The sequence below is a fragment of the Larimichthys crocea genome, chromosome VIII (assembly GCF_000972845.2).
Source record: "Larimichthys crocea isolate SSNF chromosome VIII, L_crocea_2.0, whole genome shotgun sequence".
NCBI lineage: Eukaryota > Metazoa > Chordata > Actinopteri > Sciaenidae > Larimichthys > Larimichthys crocea.
Window position 1 is genome coordinate 17,668,991 of NC_040018.1, and position 17,120 is coordinate 17,686,110.

At 42.4% G+C, this 17,120-nt stretch overlaps 1 protein-coding gene across 3 annotated transcripts in view; it reads right to left on the bottom strand.

Annotated features, from left to right (window-relative positions):
- Positions 1 to 915: 915 nt before the first annotated feature.
- itsn2b (intersectin 2b) overlaps positions 916 to 17,120 on the bottom strand; it is a 32,591-nt gene continuing 16,386 nt past the window's right edge. For 2 of the 3 annotated variants that reach the window (XM_027281399.1, XM_027281398.1), the window contains exons 12-40: positions 16,817 to 17,079; positions 16,576 to 16,725; positions 16,305 to 16,445; positions 16,052 to 16,139; positions 15,567 to 15,706; positions 13,936 to 14,117; positions 12,880 to 13,661; positions 12,656 to 12,777; positions 12,299 to 12,562; positions 11,973 to 12,169; positions 10,860 to 10,909; positions 10,451 to 10,617; positions 10,307 to 10,337; positions 10,082 to 10,203; positions 9,477 to 9,573; positions 9,170 to 9,364; positions 6,228 to 6,349; positions 6,007 to 6,113; positions 5,699 to 5,882; positions 5,129 to 5,227; positions 4,892 to 4,975; positions 4,687 to 4,770; positions 4,507 to 4,569; positions 4,012 to 4,161; positions 3,742 to 3,860; positions 3,563 to 3,645; positions 3,398 to 3,481; positions 2,454 to 2,627; positions 916 to 2,276 (exon numbers count right to left, since the gene is read on the bottom strand). In XM_027281399.1, the coding sequence (XP_027137200.1) occupies positions 2,128 to 2,276; positions 2,454 to 2,627; positions 3,398 to 3,481; positions 3,563 to 3,645; positions 3,742 to 3,860; positions 4,012 to 4,161; positions 4,507 to 4,569; positions 4,687 to 4,770; positions 4,892 to 4,975; positions 5,129 to 5,227; positions 5,699 to 5,882; positions 6,007 to 6,113; positions 6,228 to 6,349; positions 9,170 to 9,364; positions 9,477 to 9,573; positions 10,082 to 10,203; positions 10,307 to 10,337; positions 10,451 to 10,617; positions 10,860 to 10,909; positions 11,973 to 12,169; positions 12,299 to 12,562; positions 12,656 to 12,777; positions 12,880 to 13,661; positions 13,936 to 14,117; positions 15,567 to 15,706; positions 16,052 to 16,139; positions 16,305 to 16,445; positions 16,576 to 16,725; positions 16,817 to 17,079 (4,493 nt within the window). In that variant the 3' untranslated portion in view covers positions 916 to 2,127. The remainder of the gene's footprint in view (positions 2,277 to 2,453; positions 2,628 to 3,397; positions 3,482 to 3,562; positions 3,646 to 3,741; positions 3,861 to 4,011; positions 4,162 to 4,506; positions 4,570 to 4,686; positions 4,771 to 4,891; positions 4,976 to 5,128; positions 5,228 to 5,698; positions 5,883 to 6,006; positions 6,114 to 6,227; positions 6,350 to 9,169; positions 9,365 to 9,476; positions 9,574 to 10,081; positions 10,204 to 10,306; positions 10,338 to 10,450; positions 10,618 to 10,859; positions 10,910 to 11,972; positions 12,170 to 12,298; positions 12,563 to 12,655; positions 12,778 to 12,879; positions 13,662 to 13,935; positions 14,118 to 15,566; positions 15,707 to 16,051; positions 16,140 to 16,304; positions 16,446 to 16,575; positions 16,726 to 16,816; positions 17,080 to 17,120) is intronic. The other variant, XM_027281400.1, reaches the window with a different exon arrangement.

Genomic DNA, 17,120 nt, shown 5'->3' on the forward strand with positions numbered 1-17,120 from the left:
TCCAGGCGGATCAAGACAAATCTGGGTTAGAGAAGCCGGAAACTTGGTTAGCACAGCAGCAGTCGAATGCACAAGGCTGCAGAAAAAAAAAAAAGTAAAACAAAAGACAAACTGTTACACCACTACGTAGATGAATCCAGTCTATTTGCACATTTTCCACAAACTAAAACAAAAAAAACGTTAATACAGGTCTGTTGTTGATTGAAAAAGACAAATTAAAAGAGTACAAGAGCAGAAAACAGCAGGCTGAACAAAATGACTAGTGACCTAGTCTACTTACAGTAAAACTCCTCATCTAAGATGTTATATCACCTTTTAAAACAGTATAAACGCTTGCCCAATGAACACATCTTTAATATTTGACGTCACACATGTTCAAAACAAACCCAGTGGATACCAACTGATTATCCAAGATGACACAGCAAGAAAAAGCCGCTCCAAACATTTGGATAGTCACACACGCATAAATTAAGAAATAAATACAACACTTTTTCGTTAATATCCGCTCAGAGTTAGAAAAGAAACTGGATGCAAAAGGATGAAAGAGTAGAAACAAAGCAGAAGACACCGAAAAGTCAACCAACAACATAAATAAAAAGCTTTTACACCCCATAACCTTGTAATGTTTTCATGATGGGCAACTTTTTAAGGCAACAGAGATAGACAATACCATCAGTGAAGCGGGGAGTGGAAGATGACACTTGAAAATCTCTCTGGCAGGATGAAAGTGTAAATAACAAAAACACAAATGAGCAAATACTGTTTATTTTTTTGCTGACAAACTGCCAATCTGTGTTGCCTCAAAATATTGACATCCAAAAAATTAAAATAAAAAGGCAGTAATGGCTGACTCAGCTGGAGAAAGCAAGATGTCGAAGTGAACGTTCATCAATACAGCTTTTCATAACTGTGTCATTTTTTCAGCTATATATATACACTCAAACTACTTGGCCTTGGCTGATTTCGCACACAAAAGAAAATAATTAATCTATCCCCAATCAAGACCAACATCATCCCAAACAGATTTTAAAATACTAAAAAGATGACTTGCATTAAGGCCAGAAGTTACAAGTTAACTCCAAAAGTTGCAGCATCAAAAGCCCTCAGCTGAAGATATTTGTATGTTACTACATCTTAACTAAATGTTAAGTATGTTTACACTTCTACAGTCCAAAGACATGCGCACACACACATACACACACACACACACAACAAAACACAGACTCGACTCAGAACAAATCCTGAGATCTACAGTAGTAAACTGTCTCCAGACCAGAGCTACTGACAAAAAACTTTCTCGTCTCTACAGAGTCCGTGTCGCTGTCCGTCATCTGACATCTACTGTTTATGATGCGTTTCATGTGACTGTGAGAAGATGTTACAGATCAGACAGTCTCCGGAAAACTATCAGTGACAGAAAATCTTGTAAGATGTTACCTCAACTTCAACTCGTTACATGGTCTCGGCTGACCAGACTTGGCAAGGTGTGTCTCAGTTACTGAATATTTAAAAACCAACTGAGATGGGGGCTGTGAGTCTACATCGTAGAGTAGATTATCGTAGAGCACAACCTTTATATTTATAGCTGTATTGCTTTATTAATAGTTTTAAGATTATTTGCTTCGACACAGTCTTCGTCCAGTTCTACGTCCCTTTGAAGGTCATAAATTATTACAGCAGAGGACCCAGATTCAGCTTCATCAGACACTGTGTCTCCTCTGTGGCTGTGGTCCTTCGTCTTAACTCCTTCAGAGTGCACAGTACATATTGTACAGGTGCAAACAGCTGCACCAGTCACACAACCTTTCTATCGCATGTTAAAAAAAAAAAAAAAAAAAAAGGTGAGTCACTCAGGCCCTAACACTTACTGGAAGAGTCAGATGACATCAGAAGAGGTATAATTAGTGCTGGTTAATATGAAAATATTAAGGCATGATGTGTGAAACACAGATCAGGTGTGTCTTGTTTGACATCTTAGTCCATAATAGGCATGTGAGCGGGACTGTCTGAGTTTGTTTAGGTGATAAAAAGCAGCTTTTCTTATTTGGTTATTCTGCAGGACAAAAATATCCTTAATCGACTGTCTCAACAGAAGACTCCATTATTATTTCCATTCATCCTATGTGGCTATTTGTTGCCAAAAAGCTGTAGGTCGAGGCGGACCCACACTTCCCCTGTAGGAACCTCGTGCAGCAGAAGACGGCGCGTCACCGGTCCCTTGTTCTCCAACTCTTTCTTTATGGTTGCCACAGGAACCTCTGTCCGACCCAGGAAGTCTGACAAGAAATAGAAAAGAACATTTTACGAGACACTTAAAATGAATTCAGACATTTATGGTGTAATAGTGATAAAAAAAACACTTTTTTCCCCTTTAAAGAAGATTTTAATGTTAGTAAAGGAGTAAGGGTGGTGAAAGACATGAACATGAGAGGAGAAAAGAGAAGATAACTGACCATCAGGTGAAAACTGGTCTCTTTCAAAGATGGTGATACAGAGGACGTCCTGGTAAAGGTCTTTGATGTGAAACTGACAGTTGAAGTTCCACTTGGGGTTCAGAGTGTCGTTGAGCGTTCTGGACGTGAAGATCTGAGCTCCCATCGTCACTTCACAGTAGGGATTACTTTTACCTGGAGGAGGACATGAGGACAGGTGAGCAGAGAGGAGAGGAAGAGGAGAGATGTCGATTATGGAAACAAGTATAACTGTAGCAGGGAGTACACAGAAAGGCCTCTGACTCAAAGTGATCTGATGAAAAAAGGGATGATAGATCATCATAATTAAATGTAGCATGCAGCAGGGATTAAAGTCTTGATTCTACCACAACAATTTTAAGATCATGGTGCGTTTCGTAATCCAGGACTGTGGGCCTCCTCTCAGACATAGCTTGGAAAAAGGTGCCCCCCTTTGTTTAATCTGAGTCTATCCTTGTATGCATATAGATCCCATAGACACTCAACAATTGAGCAAAGATACATAATATTTCTGTCTGAAATAACTTCAGACATAGGGTAGGGGACAGGGTAGGAGACCCGGGGCAGACCCAGAACCTGCTATCCTGGGAACGGGAATGTGTTGCTGGGGAGAAGGACGTCTGAAGCGCTGTTAAACCTGCTGCCATCATGACTCAGGATAAGCAGAAGAAAATTTATGGATGTATGGATAACTTCAGACTACCCCAAATGCATGAAAAGTCTGTCCTCAGACTTTTATTAGTTTCTGACTAATTATTAAATTAGTTTCTGGGAAAGTGGGACAAAACGACTGTATCTCTGAACCCTTTCCTGATAACTAATGTAATATTTATTCACTTCCATTCCCTTTAACAGTTTGCAGCGACTTTGAAAACGTCTGTCGTAGTCCATCGAACTGTCAGTACAACCTATGTATCCATTCTCACCGTTAGGTTTGCCGGCCTTGAGTTCAGTAGCCTCCAAGATGGTGACAAGGAGTCTGCCAATTCCACTCGCCTTCACAGACCGGGCTGAAAAACACACAGAGGACAATTCATTCAGAGGTCATCACACTGCACACACAGCCACACCGATGGCAACTGCAGACAAACCTTGATAGGCCTTTTCCCTTTTTTTCTTTTCCGTCTCAAAAAATTCTTCAGACGCTGCCTTGATCTTCTGAACCCACGCTGTCCTGAAAACACAAACACGCACACGCTATTTGTAAAGGCCACCAAACACACCAAATCTGTCTGTGTATCTGAGTGTATGTGAGTGTATGTTAGTGTACCGTTCATTGATGTTGTCAGTCCTGAGTATATAGACTCTATCGATGTGCGAGATGTGGAAGGTGGGCTCGTCACTGGAAGGATCTGGAAGCTTTACCAGAACTTCATTTAACAGCACAGGCTACAGGGAGTAAAAGATTATATACTGTCAAACATAACATTAAAAGTGACTTTATATGAATTATAGAAACAAAGTGTTTCAAAAAGACATTAAAACTTAAAACAGTGTGCGTGTGTGTGTGTGTGTGTGTGTGTGTGTGTGTGAGACTTACCGGCTTGTACATCTTGAGCTGTACATTGTTTTTGTTGCTGAATAGTTTATCAGGTCCAGACGAGGTGAACTGTTTAGTTGCATGAGTCAAAAGCAGAAAGTCGTTGAAGAGGAAAGCCCAGAGCTCCTTGTTGCTCTTTGCCTTGTACATCTGAAAAGAAACAAGTGATGGTGCTACTATAGACTGTTCAGCATCAAAAGACTTTTCAATTCTAAGCTCAAGTTTAAGCTCATATGCCAATATTATTCATTATGCTGTATCATCAAGTCCTGAGAGCCTTCTGTTGGGTTTCCACTCGGATGATCCAGCTCACCGATCTCTGCTGTGTTTTGGGGTTTTATTCTGTGGTGGGAGGCAAGATCTGACCGGGTAATGTTTTACATTTTATCTCCCTGTACTCTGTCTGGTCTGTTTAACACTTTAAATTTTAAAATATGCATTCAAAGTGTGAATTTTCTGGAACCAGAGTGGTTCATCGACCACAGTTTTACTCACCTTGCCACTGTGGAGCAGTTTCCTGGGTCCCAAACAGTTGGTGAGAGAGTTGAAGACCAGGTTCTGTTAAAAGAGAGCAACTTTAGAAAGATAATACACATGTTCTTTATAATGATACTAACTGATACTAATTGAATCTATAAATAATGAACATGATTTATTAATTAGTAGATTAAATACCTCTGCGGCACCGTCACACTGCACGTGGTTCTGAATCCATTCGAGTCTGTCAGAGTTCTCCTTTTCCCTCACACCCTCGTTTACCTGATTGACAGGATTAATTCAATAAATCATTCATCATTCAAAGGCAAAGACACGGAAAAGAAGCTTAAATCTGAATCAGAGTAACAAGTGAGGTCAAAAATGAGTCGATGAAGAAACAAACCTGCTGACAAAGTTCTTCGGCTCTCTCCAGAGCCTCTTTCAGAGGACCTCGGTCAGCGTGGCCCTCTGCAGTACACTCCAAAATCTAAACACACACACAATCAAATACACAGATGAGTTAATTACACCCACACAGGCAAAATATTCTCTTTCTTTCTAATTACACACAGTGGGCCAGTATTTGAACCACCTAACGAGGAGTTCAAACACAGACATGCTCATGAACACGATGGCCTACGTTTTTGATGTGCAGCGGGTAGCGTGTGATCCTCTGCATGGGTTTCAGCAGGAAGCTGGACAGCGGCATGCCTTTACACCTGTAGTCTGTGGCAATTTTCTGACGGGAATAAAAGACAGTGTCACATTAATGGTCTTGTTTCTCCACCTTTATGGTTTTTAAAATACTTTGTGAGAATGAGTTTAGGATGATTGAAACAGAGGTAGAGAGTATTTCAACTTGAAAGCTATATATAGGGGAAATATAAAGGAAAAGCAGCACTGATGGAGAACATGAAGTAAAACTGGAATTAATAAAGCAGATGTTAAAAAGAATAAACACCCAAATAGCCCCAAAAGCTGTGTTAAGTATGTAGACCCTGCCTTTACATAAACTTATTACAAAGGCCATGAAATAAAATAATTTACATCTGTCTATCTTTGCAAAGAACTATGGACACCTTCCTGTTAAAACAATTATAGATCACACCAAGACACACCCACTACCTATCCCTACCTTTTCTGGTCCTTCATCACACCTTATTACCTACAAGTTTACTTCCTTTCCTCCCTCACATTCCTTCCTTCCTACCTTGAGGAAGGTCTTGAAGTCCGGCTCGCTGTCGATGCGAGTCTGGAGCAGCGTGGCTCCATTTATCTGGCAGGAGCAGAAGCGGATGTAAGGCTGCATGTGGGACAGCTCCGCGGCCAGAATATCTCCGATCATCTGCACTGGCATGTTCTCTCCGCCCATCTTCTTACGAACACGTAGTGCCCTGTACACACACAAATGTACACACACACACATATAAAACACAAGCAGCACTGTGTTTCCCCACACAAAAACAGCTGCACCTGTATAAGCGGCCACCTCTAGATCTCATGCGCTCTGATATTTACTTGAGAAGTTTAGTGTTGCAGGCCAGCAGTTCTTTCCAGTTGACAAAGATCATGGTCATCTCTGCATCTTTGACCCGGCCCGACTCTGACATAGGCTTATGGAAAACCTACACGCACACAAAGACAGAAATTATGTTACAGAAAGAAAAAGACATCTTATTTTCATGACATATTGTAATCAAGTATGTGATCAAGCTTGGTTGCTTTACTGTGTCCATTACCTCCAGCACTATCTGCAGGTCTTCCACGTATCTTTCCTCAGTCTCTATCAGCTCATGGATGTAACCCTGTCTCTTCTTCTCCTGGGGGCTCAATGAGTCCAGGCTGTTCAGATCTGCACACCCTGCAGGAGACGGACACACAAGAGGAAGGTTTGTATCACATGTACAGATAAATTCAACCAGTGAGGCTTCAACAAAAACCAAACCACTACTTCAACCACTGCAACACTTTAGCACTGCATTTACTGCCTCCTGCTGGATGTTTGGACCAAAAAAACAAGTCTTGAGTCTATGTGCACATTAGTGAAGTTTTCAGAAAGAAGGAGGAAGACAACAAAGGGGAAGAAGAAGAGGAGAGACGAGACAGGGAAACATGAAAAACTACAGTTAAGATCAGCACACGCACACACACTTACAAACCACACACACTTACCTGATACAGTGTTCCCATTAGCCCATTGTGAGGGTCCAATGCCAGCTGACTGTGGCTCCCTCATTGCCCCCTCACCTCCCTCTCCCTCATCGTCTGTCTCATCCCAAAGGTTTAGAAAGTGAAATCTGCTCTGTAAAGTCATCGCTTCACTCTGATTCTGCCTCTCTAAAAGTATTTTAGTTAGTATTTCAGTCTTGTCTGGTCTCTTTCTCCTTCTGTGCGGTTATCTTCTCGTTGCTGGTATCAGACTAAAACTTCTCCCAGTCCAAATCTGTTTGTACCAAAACAGGAAGGAGGATAATGTCTTTCTTTTTCATCCCTTTGACGCACGCTCAGAGTGTAATAAGCCTCTTTCTTCTACGTATGAATGACTTGTGCCACTGAAATAAACCTCGGAAATTTGGGATTTTCTTAGAGAATGTCTAGATCAAACACCTGATGTTACTTCAGCTGATATTACCTGCTCTCTGTTTAATACAGAGTTTAAAAAAGGTTGTTCCCATACTGTATATCTGTCCATCTTAATCATGTGTATTGAGTTGACAATATAAACACACACACACCCTGTAGAGGTGTAGACTGATATTTTGTTATTTCAATATTCAGACGCTTGACTGTCATCTCAAACCAATCTTTATTTCTTTTACGTTTCAGAAAATATATTAAGACACATCTTCAAAAATAGTTACACCATCTTGTACCACAAATGTTCTAATATTGACATCACTGTCAAATCAGTTGTGCGAACAGCTCTTGCTGCTATGGACTTTCTTTGTGTCAGTGCGGTTCACCCAATTTTACTGCAGCCTTTTACCGATCTGAGGGAGGTTTGTGGTAAACTGAGCCAGGTAACCTCTGAATTAAAGACATCCAAACTTGTAGCATGTTTCACTCGACTAGTTGAAGCCGGTGAATCTCAGTATTCATCAGGCTGGGCACAGAACCTCATGTGAAGCTTGCATAGATTTTTTTTTTCCACTTGTTGACCTACATGAAATGCCTCCACAGTCCTGACAATAATGATTACTGTTATTTTTCCATTATATGAGCAGACATGCATTCACTTTGTGCACAAACAAAACCATCCAGAGCAGCAAAACAACATTTAGTTAATAAAAGAAGGTGCAGCAGCAGCAGTTTGTTATAAGTTTATGTCTGTCAGTGGCTGTCAGTGTACCGATTTTGGCTTTGTAGAGGACTTGTGTGTACTTCTGCCTATAATATTTTCTGTCCTAATGAAGCTAAACAGAAGCTTTTTAAAAGGCATAAAATCAAAGATCCACTGCAAGTTCACTCAAGATGAAAGCAAAAGAGAGGAATTTGAATGCTACATCTCCTAAACATCCGTTTAACAGATCGAATAAGAGTTTTATTTTTTAGTATGCTCTCCACTCAAGTTTCTGACTCAAACCTCAAAATATCTGTTACTTTATTCCTTCCTGAATTTCTTTGATGAAGTTAAATTGCCACTTCATGCTTGTTTCCAGTTTTTTTTTAAGACAAGTGCAGGAGTGCTGGGTCCATTATTTCTCAAGATATTCACAGGTTTGCGGGTTAAAGGCTAATAAAGTGACAGGAAAACCTGCATGTAACGTCTGAATATTGACACATCGCTGAGCAGAGACAGAGACAAATAGTGGGCTCTGTGTGAGCTGAACTCTCAAAAATTGGAGAGTAAGAACAGAAAAAAGAAAGTATGAGAAAAAGAAAGAAAAGGAAAAGAGGTGATGGAAAAAGGGGTAGATGAAAATAAAAAAATAAGTGTCTTGTGAAGGGAAACAAAAGGAGAGACGAGGAACGAGCCACAGAGAGACCCACTATCCCTCTGCGTCATCAATCACGTCATGATTCAGCATCAATTAAACTAAGTAAGGACCGAGAAAATCACAAAAGGCACAGAGGCTTTAACAATTCACAGAATCAGCATCGAGAGTCATAAGAAAGTCCTGAATCACTCACAGGCAACACATAATCTATTTTCTTTTTAAACATATACACCTGTTCACTCTGTGTTTCTCTGTCACACACACACACACACACACACACACACACACACACAGTAACATTAGCTCAGTGCGGGAAGTTAGTAGATAGGGAGTCCAGACACTGTGCCCCTTCAGAGCAGTGTGCAATAGTGGGTCTCTCTGAAGTCAGGAGGAGGAGGAGAGGAAGAGGAGGTGGAGGAGGAAGAGGACTTTCTACCACCCTAGAAGGAGAAAGAGACAGAAGCCGAGGAATGGAGAGGGAGAGGGAGAGGGAGAGAGAAATACAGATTGGGGAGGGAGGAAGTGGGAAAAAATGGGAAAAGGTGAAATAGTCAGTGGAAGAGAGGATATACAGATGACGGGATGGGTGGATGAAAAAACACCAATGATGGGAGATGGGGGTTGCATGGATGAACACAAAGGAAGGAAGTATTAGTCACAGTGGCTCGAAGCGACACGGAAGAAGAGTCAAACAACATGCATATTTAATTTCATGAATAGTCATGTTTAAGAGATTTACTTACACTGCTGGCTGGGGTCACCGTCTGCTGTGGTCAGCTTGACATAATTGGTGGGGAACAGGCCGGTGGTCCCGTTGATCTCTCCTTTCCACCAATCGGGGTTGTTCTTGTCTAAAACGTTGATCAGCTGACCTTTGGAGAAGCTCATCTCGTCCCCGTTGGCGGCTGTGTAGTCGTATATGGCTATCACCTGGCAGACTGAGAAAGCAGGGGACAGAGAGTGTGAGGCAGTTTTGTTCACACTATTATTTTACCTCACCACTGTAACTGTGTGTGTGTGTGTGTGTGTGTGTGTGTGTGTGTGTGTTACCTGCTTGGGGTGCAGGTGTGGACTTGCCGCTGTTGGATCCTAAAATTTTGACATTAGAGGCAGGGAACCAGCCCTTCTGACGCTTTTTACCACGGGCCTAGAGTTAAAAAGCACAAAGAAATATCAGACAGACATTAAGGATGTTGGACAACAATTATCTCCAAATCATTTAACACAGAGATCTCCGGCAGTTTAGTGGTTTTGAAAGAGGGCATAGGGACTCTGACAAAGGATCATATGTAAGTACATCTGATGGTGCGCATGATGACAAAGAGCATAGACTCGACTTGCCTGTAATTTTTTCTGTAAATATTTAAATGATTTGCCTTCAATAGACCACTAATAAGATTATTAGTGGCCTACAATAATTTTGTTTTCCTTTTGTTTCTCTTCATGGGACACATATTTTTCCCTTTCATACATGTCACATCACCATCTTTTCTTTCTTTTCACAAGTATAGGAGTCACTGTTCTCGTGAAAAACTGCTGAGACTTGTGGCAGCAGCAGTGTAGTGAAGCCACAGCTGCTAAATGGTGAGTGGAGTGCAGATAAGCTGTGCCATGGACCATCTGTGGTTATCTACCCTCTGAAAGAAAACACTGACCTGCAGTTCTCCAAGCCACCAGCCAGAGGCGTTCTTGCTGAGGATGAGGATGAGCTGACCATTTTCTAGATTCAGCTGTTCGGGGCCAGTAGAGGAGTGGGCTCTGATCACCTGGGCGATTTCTATAAACACAAAAGACACAAACACAACTTCAGATTTGCAGCAAAATGCCAAACCAGAAATATGTTCCTGTACGAGTTACGAGCATGTCTTTACTGTCCTTACCTGGCTTCTTCTTTCCAGATATGCTTGATGTCTGAAAAACAAAAAAACCCCACAAAGCACATCATCAGTACAGACCTTTACAAGAACTCCACACAAACACAGTGTAGAGAAAATGTAATGTCAGCATGTGCTGAGTGCTCTTACATCTGTCTCTTTAGGTTTGACGTAGTTGTTGGGGAAGAGGCCTGTACGGTCACCTATAGAGCCGTTCCACCACTCGCCCTCTCTCTTGCTCACCAAGATCACATCTCCCTCCATAAACGTCAGATCACCGGGCTCTGGGGACTCGTACGTGTACAATGCCACGTATTCTGGAAAGGAAAAGAATACATGAATATAAATGAACAGGAGCTAAGGCTGCAGCCACAACACTTTAGTCAGGAGTGTATAGACAGGCAGACATAGATTAACAGGCACTTAATTTGCTTTCGTGAGAAATATAAAATGCCTGTTAAATCACCTGAAAATCATAAGAACATATTAAAGTATGAGCTGCACAAGCAGCAGTAAATGTATGGCGTATGTGGTGTATGAGGCTGATATTTTACTGTACCTTCAAGCTGCAGGCTGTCACTAGAGTCATCAGGAGGGGAGCTCTTCATACTGTCAACACAGAAAAGCACATCATCATACTTGTTCATGTATTCCATCCATTCATTCATCCTATAAAAGTAGTACCAAACATTTATCTCAGGCCACGTCTGCAAGGCCATACCAGGAGTCATAATATTTAAAAGGCATAAAAACACTTCAACCAGTGCAGGGTTTCTGCTCTGGTCTCTTTAACCCATGATCTTATTTGTTTTGATAATTAGCTAAACCTTATGATCAAATGTGGCGGTCGAGGCGTGAACTTGAATGACTGGAAAATCAAGAGTTTCACCTTCTTCTTCACCACAAACAGTCTGCTACAACGGCAGATGGAATCTGGCGTACTGTTATACTGTACACACACACACACACACACACACACCCCTTTGCCGCAGTGTGTGACACTGTTAACGCAGCAGATTCCTCATCACAGAGCGGGTAAGGGGACATTTCTACAGACTAAATACCATACATACTGAACAGTTACCACACATTTAGACTCAGTCACACTTACATAGATATCATCACATGGCTGGTGCATATTTTCACTGATTCACCGAGAGATAAAAAAAAAACATTCCTGTGGCTAGAAAACATGTTGGTATGAAAAGTGTCATAATAAGGAGATTTTCTCCAGTGATTTCTATTATGATGGACAAAACACGTGTATCATAACTGTGTGTTTGACAGAGAGTGTCATATTTGAAGCCAGTTATGAGTAAAATCAGCTGGACAATAACTAACTTACACTTGTGAACCTGTCCCTTTCACCTCACACAGCAATGTCTCTCACTTAGAGGCGGCCTGCCTCACACTTTAAAGACCCTTGTTTCATTTTGACAAAATGTGTATTAGCTTAAAGATTCAACCGTCACTGTGTGACATCTTCAGCCTATACGCGTCATAATATAATCACACAACACATGCAAATTGCCGTTTGAAATATAGCTGAGGAATTAGCTGTGTGTGTGTTTCAGTTACAAGTCTGTAACCAATAATATGCCTTGTCCTAGCTGAGGTGCTCTGAAAAAAGCTCCAAGAGGAATTTAACTGTTGATATTTTAAACAAACTTACTCTGAACTCTCTTCTTCTCCCAGCAGTGTCACATATGTCTTTGGGAACCAGCCCTGTTCACCGTTCAGCTCTCCCAGCCACCAGTTCTCCTGCTGTTCCAACACCTGAATGACGTCGTCCTTATTGAAGTTCAGGTGGTTGTCGGTCTTTGCTGTCCATGAACACAGGGCCTGAGCCAACAGGTTACCCACCACCTGCTGACAAAAGCACAGAGAGTGGAGTGAGTACTTGAACATCTCCAGACAACAATCATACTCTCGTAAGCAATAAAGCAATAACAGCAATAAAGCAATAACAGTCTGTAGTATAAGGTGTAAACCTCTCACCTGTCCTTGTGACTCAGACGGTCCAGGGTTTGGAGAGTGTGTTGGTGTGAAGGCAGACTTCGTCCCTGCTGCCTTAGCAGCCTCGAGGGCGTTGGAAAGCTGCGACTGAAGCGGCAATTTAGGAGCGGCGGCAGCAGCAGCAGTAGTCTTATTAGCTGTGTTTGATGGGGCCACTCTCTCGACGTAACTCTCCGGGAACCAGCCCATCTTTCCCTGTTTGCTGCCATACAGCCAACCCTCCTCCCGCTCTGTCGTCTCATCGACCTGACGGGAGGAACGAGAGTAAAGAAGAGTAATAAGTGGTCAGCAAACTCTGTTGTAGTTGTATCTTTTGTCAGACACCATTTTCAGTCTTACCTCGATGACGTCTTCTGCGTTGAAGCTGAGCTCTTCGTTGTTTCGTGCAGTGAATGGGTAGAGCGCTTTGAAGGAGGTGAGAGCTGCTGACTTCCTGTGTTGTGTGGCCCTGGGTTGTCCACCTAAGACAACACACCCAGGTTCATAATGTGAAACTGAGCTTCAGAAGTGGTTTTGATAAACTGAAGACAGGAAGTGTGTGTGGTGTGTGTGGTGTGTCTTACCCTTCCTCTCCTCCAGTCCTCTCAGCAGAGCTTGAATATCCACCTTCCCCGCTACCCTTGGCTGCTGCTGCTGCTGACGAGATGCTTCCTCCTTCCTCTTTCTCTCCTCCTCGGCTTTCCTCCTCTCCTCTTCCTCCTCCTTCCTCTTCCTCTCCTCCTCCGCCCTCTGCCTCTCTCTCTCATGGTTCCTCCTCTCCTCTTCCTGCTGCTGAAGCTTCCTCCTCTCCTCCTCCTCTCTCTTCTTTCTCTCCTCCTCCTCTCGCTTTCTCCTCTCCTCCACATCTCGCATGGCGGCCTCGGCTGCCCTGTATCTCCTCCTCTCCTCCTCCTCCCTCTCTCTTTTGCGCTCCTCCTCTCTTCGCTCCTCCTCTAGCCTCTTCCTCTCCTCCTCTCTCCTGCGTCGCTCCTCTTCTTCTTTCCGTCTTTTCTCCTCTCTCCTCCTGTCTTCCTCTAGTTTCCTCCTCTCTTCCTCCAGCTGCCTCCTCTCCTCCTCCAGTTTTCTCCTCTCCTCCTCTTGCCTTTGTCTCTCTGCTTGCTTCTGCCTCTCCTCCTCTTCTCTTTTCTTCCTCTCCTCTGCCTCTCTTCTCTTCCGCTCTGCCTCCTCCTTTGCTCTGAGCTCTCTTTCGGCCTGCTCCTTAGCAGCCTGGATGAGGGCTTGTCTCTCTTTCTCCTCTTCCTCCCTCTTTTTAGCCTCCCTCTCCTCCTGAAGCTTCCTCTGACGCTCCTCTTCATCCCTCTTCAGTTTCTCCTGCCACTGACGCTCTTTTTCCATCTTAATACGCCTGTGAGTTGGAAATACGTGGAAATTTTAGAGCTGTTCAAGAAATCAGATTTTTAATTTTCCCTCTACAGTGCCACATAAAGTATATAAGGCCCTGACTAGAGCCAGTGTTTAGTTTGTCTGTCTTGGGCTACTGTAGAAACATGGCAGTTTAACATGGCAGTATAGTAATGCCTGTTATATTCCATTTCTGTCATATTCTGTAATTAGAGCCTCCTCAATCTGACACACTGGACCTTCAAATCTAAAAATAAATCTATGTGAAAGCAAAATACCTCTGAGCTTCCTCTTCCTCCCTCCGCTTTCTCTCCTCCTCCTGTTGTTTCCTCTCCTCTTCCCTCTTCCTCTTCACCTCTTCCTGCTCCTTCCTTTGAATCAGCTCACGCCGTTTGTCCTCTTTGATGCTCCGTAGTTTCTCTAGAGCCGCCTGCTGGTTTCTCTGGCTGTCTCTCAGTTCCTGAAAGTTCCCAAAAAAAACACACCTTTACTAACAGAGTGAAAGATTTGTGAGTAAATTTAAGAATAAGTTGACTATACAAAAATAATGGGCTGATAAAGCTTTGAAACACATGCCCCATGCACAAACACACAGCATGCAGAAAGATGCCTAAACATTGAGCAGTAAGACAGACATGTCTAAAGATAAGAGAAGCTGAAACAGCTTAAGAACAAGGTGTTATAATGATGGAGAAATGGGAGCAGAGTAATGACCAATAGGAAAAAAGCAGAGGAGATAAAAGGAAAAAAAAAAAAACTAGAACAACAAAGAGACCTAGAGCGAAAACCTTTAGTAGGTAGAAGAGGTTACGGAGACAGGCCAGAAGACAGAAGACAGCCTGAAGCATAGAGTCCTCAGCGCCCACATACTGTAAAGTTAGGGACAAAGGTGAGAGGGAAGAGAGAGGAACAGAGGAGAGAAAAGAGGAAAGTAATCCAGCAAGGGGAAAAAGAAAAGGTTCCCGAAAGAGATGAAGGGAAGAAAAGAAAGGTGCACAAGAGAGGAATAAGTTAGAGTAGGTTGGAGATAACAAAGGGATTAACAGTAAGTAACAGAAGAAGGGTTATGATGGAGTTATTGGAGGAGGAGGAGGAGGGAAAATAGTTATCAAGAGGCCAAGCTGCAGTATTAAGGAAAACTAATCCAGTCCACAAATTTGTTATTTAAAGAAAAAAAATGTTTCTGTTCTTTAAAATAAAGACGTCAAAAATCTGTTACATATAAGTGCTTTAAAATTAGACAAACAAGATATAAAGATGTGATAAGTTTAGTTCGAAAGGAAAAAATTACAACCAGCTCACATACGCTCACTGTGCAACTAACATGAATTTTATGTCATGCATCATACATTTTAAACAAGTCATTGATCCCCTTTGTAGTTACTCATGCCTGACTCCTGGATTCATAAAGGTGGTGATGATTTATCAAATGACCAAAGGGTGAATGAGCACCTGCTAATAAGATGTGTGAGGCAGCAGAAACCAACAGAGAGGTGCAATTGTGACTGAACAAAATAAATGATCAACAATCCCTCACAATTACTGACACTGCGCTTCTGCAAGCCACTCAAGTCAATACGAAGGTGAAATGAGGGAACGAAAGGCAAGGTGTTGCTGAGTATTTTTTATATACCTCCAATGTAGGACTACAGGCTGCAAAACAGGACATTTTTATTCCTGAAGACTGACTGAACAAAGTGCTCTATTAATCTTTTCTTAAACCATTCAAGCCTTCAAGTTTAAACATGAGTTGACCATTTCTAAAACTACAAAAACAGGACCAGCACACCTGTTAACATGCTCCATGTTATTCCTAGATAAAAATAGGCTTGTTTTAAATATTCTATGTTGTTTTGACCGGTCTCATAATAAGCTACCGGTACTCTATTACTCTTATAATTGTGTTCACCTGCATATCTTTGTTATACCGGTCCATCTCAGCCAGTTTGGCAGCAGTGTCCTTCTCCAGAGCTTCCAGCTGCACACGCAGTTTCATACATGTCCCTTTTTTCTCTGAGACCCCCGACTTCAGGGCGGACATGGTCGACACTACAAACATAAAATACAGTTAAACAAGCTAAAATCTTCCTAGCTGAAAACAGAGTACTATGACACCAGCAGGTAGGTCTACAAAGTGAAAACTTTTTACATTTTCATTCATATGTTACATTAGTGATAATATTTTCATGCTTTTTGCTTTGGTATTTTCATTTTTGCAGTGATTGTTCAATTAATAAATCCACATTCTGTGGTATTAGATGCATAGTGGATTCAGTGTGAAATAACTACCCAACATTGCCATCAGTGTCTTGGGTTCTTTTATCTAACATATATTTCTTCATGCATAATATGTTGTTGTTCCTAAGCTCTGTCAATTTATCCATCAGTACTAACCAGTCAGGTTATTCAGAGCCATGTTTTGGAGTTTCTCAGTCAGTCTCTTTTGCTCTGGAGTCAGCTGGGACAACTTCCTCTGGAACTCCTGACCAAGAGGAAATGCATCAGAAGCACAACAAGAAATGCGTCATTGGAGGAAAATATATACAAACATGAACACAAACTCTCAAGAAAGCAATGATCCAGAGATAACACAGACAAACACAGTGCAAGAAAATGTTAAACTTAGAAACACAGACGACACACACACCTCTAGCTGTTTCTGCAGGTTGTTAATGTCCTGCTGGCGTGTCTCTGTCCTTTGATTGGTCAGATCCAGCTCTGTCTTCTGAAGCTTCTTCTTGTTTTGAAAGTCACGCAGCCGGTCTGAGATCTGGCGATGCTTGTTGCCCTGAGGTAGAGAGACACAGAGCACTTAAATGTGAGCATGATGGGTGATACAGCTGGACAAACAGAGACAAATAGTGCATGACTGCGGTACGTCGCAGTAAAATAAACCTCAGTGTCTCTTGACCACTCACCACAGCCTCCAGCTCCATCTCCAGACTCCTTTTCTTTGCTTTCAGTTTGATGATATCATCCTGCTCCTGTTCCCTCTTTATCTGGAGCTCTCCTCGCCTCCTCCTCTCCCACTCCTCCTTCCTCTGGCGCTCAAGCTCCCGTTGTGCAGCCTGGAATGAACCGGCAAAGAAAACTTAAGTGTAAAGAAAGACTCACTGCTGTGACTATAACTCATACTTATGAGTGAGCATCCCTCCTCACCTCTTTTCTCTCTATCTCTTTCTGTCGCTCTTCTTCTCTCTGCCTCTCCAGCTCCCTCTGTCGCTCCAGCCTCCTCTCCTCCTCTTTTCTTCTCCTCTCCTCGGCCTCCCGAGCCTCCCTCTCTTTTCTCTCGCGCTCCTCTCTCTCCTTCTGAGCACGACGCTCCTGCTCCCTCCTTTCTGCCTCCAGCAGAGCTTGTCGTCTTTTCTCCAGCTCTGCATTCCCTCGCTCCAGGTTAGCTTTGAATTTATCCTCGAATGTATCTGAATAAAGACGAATAAAACGTTTTGATGAAATCAGTGCT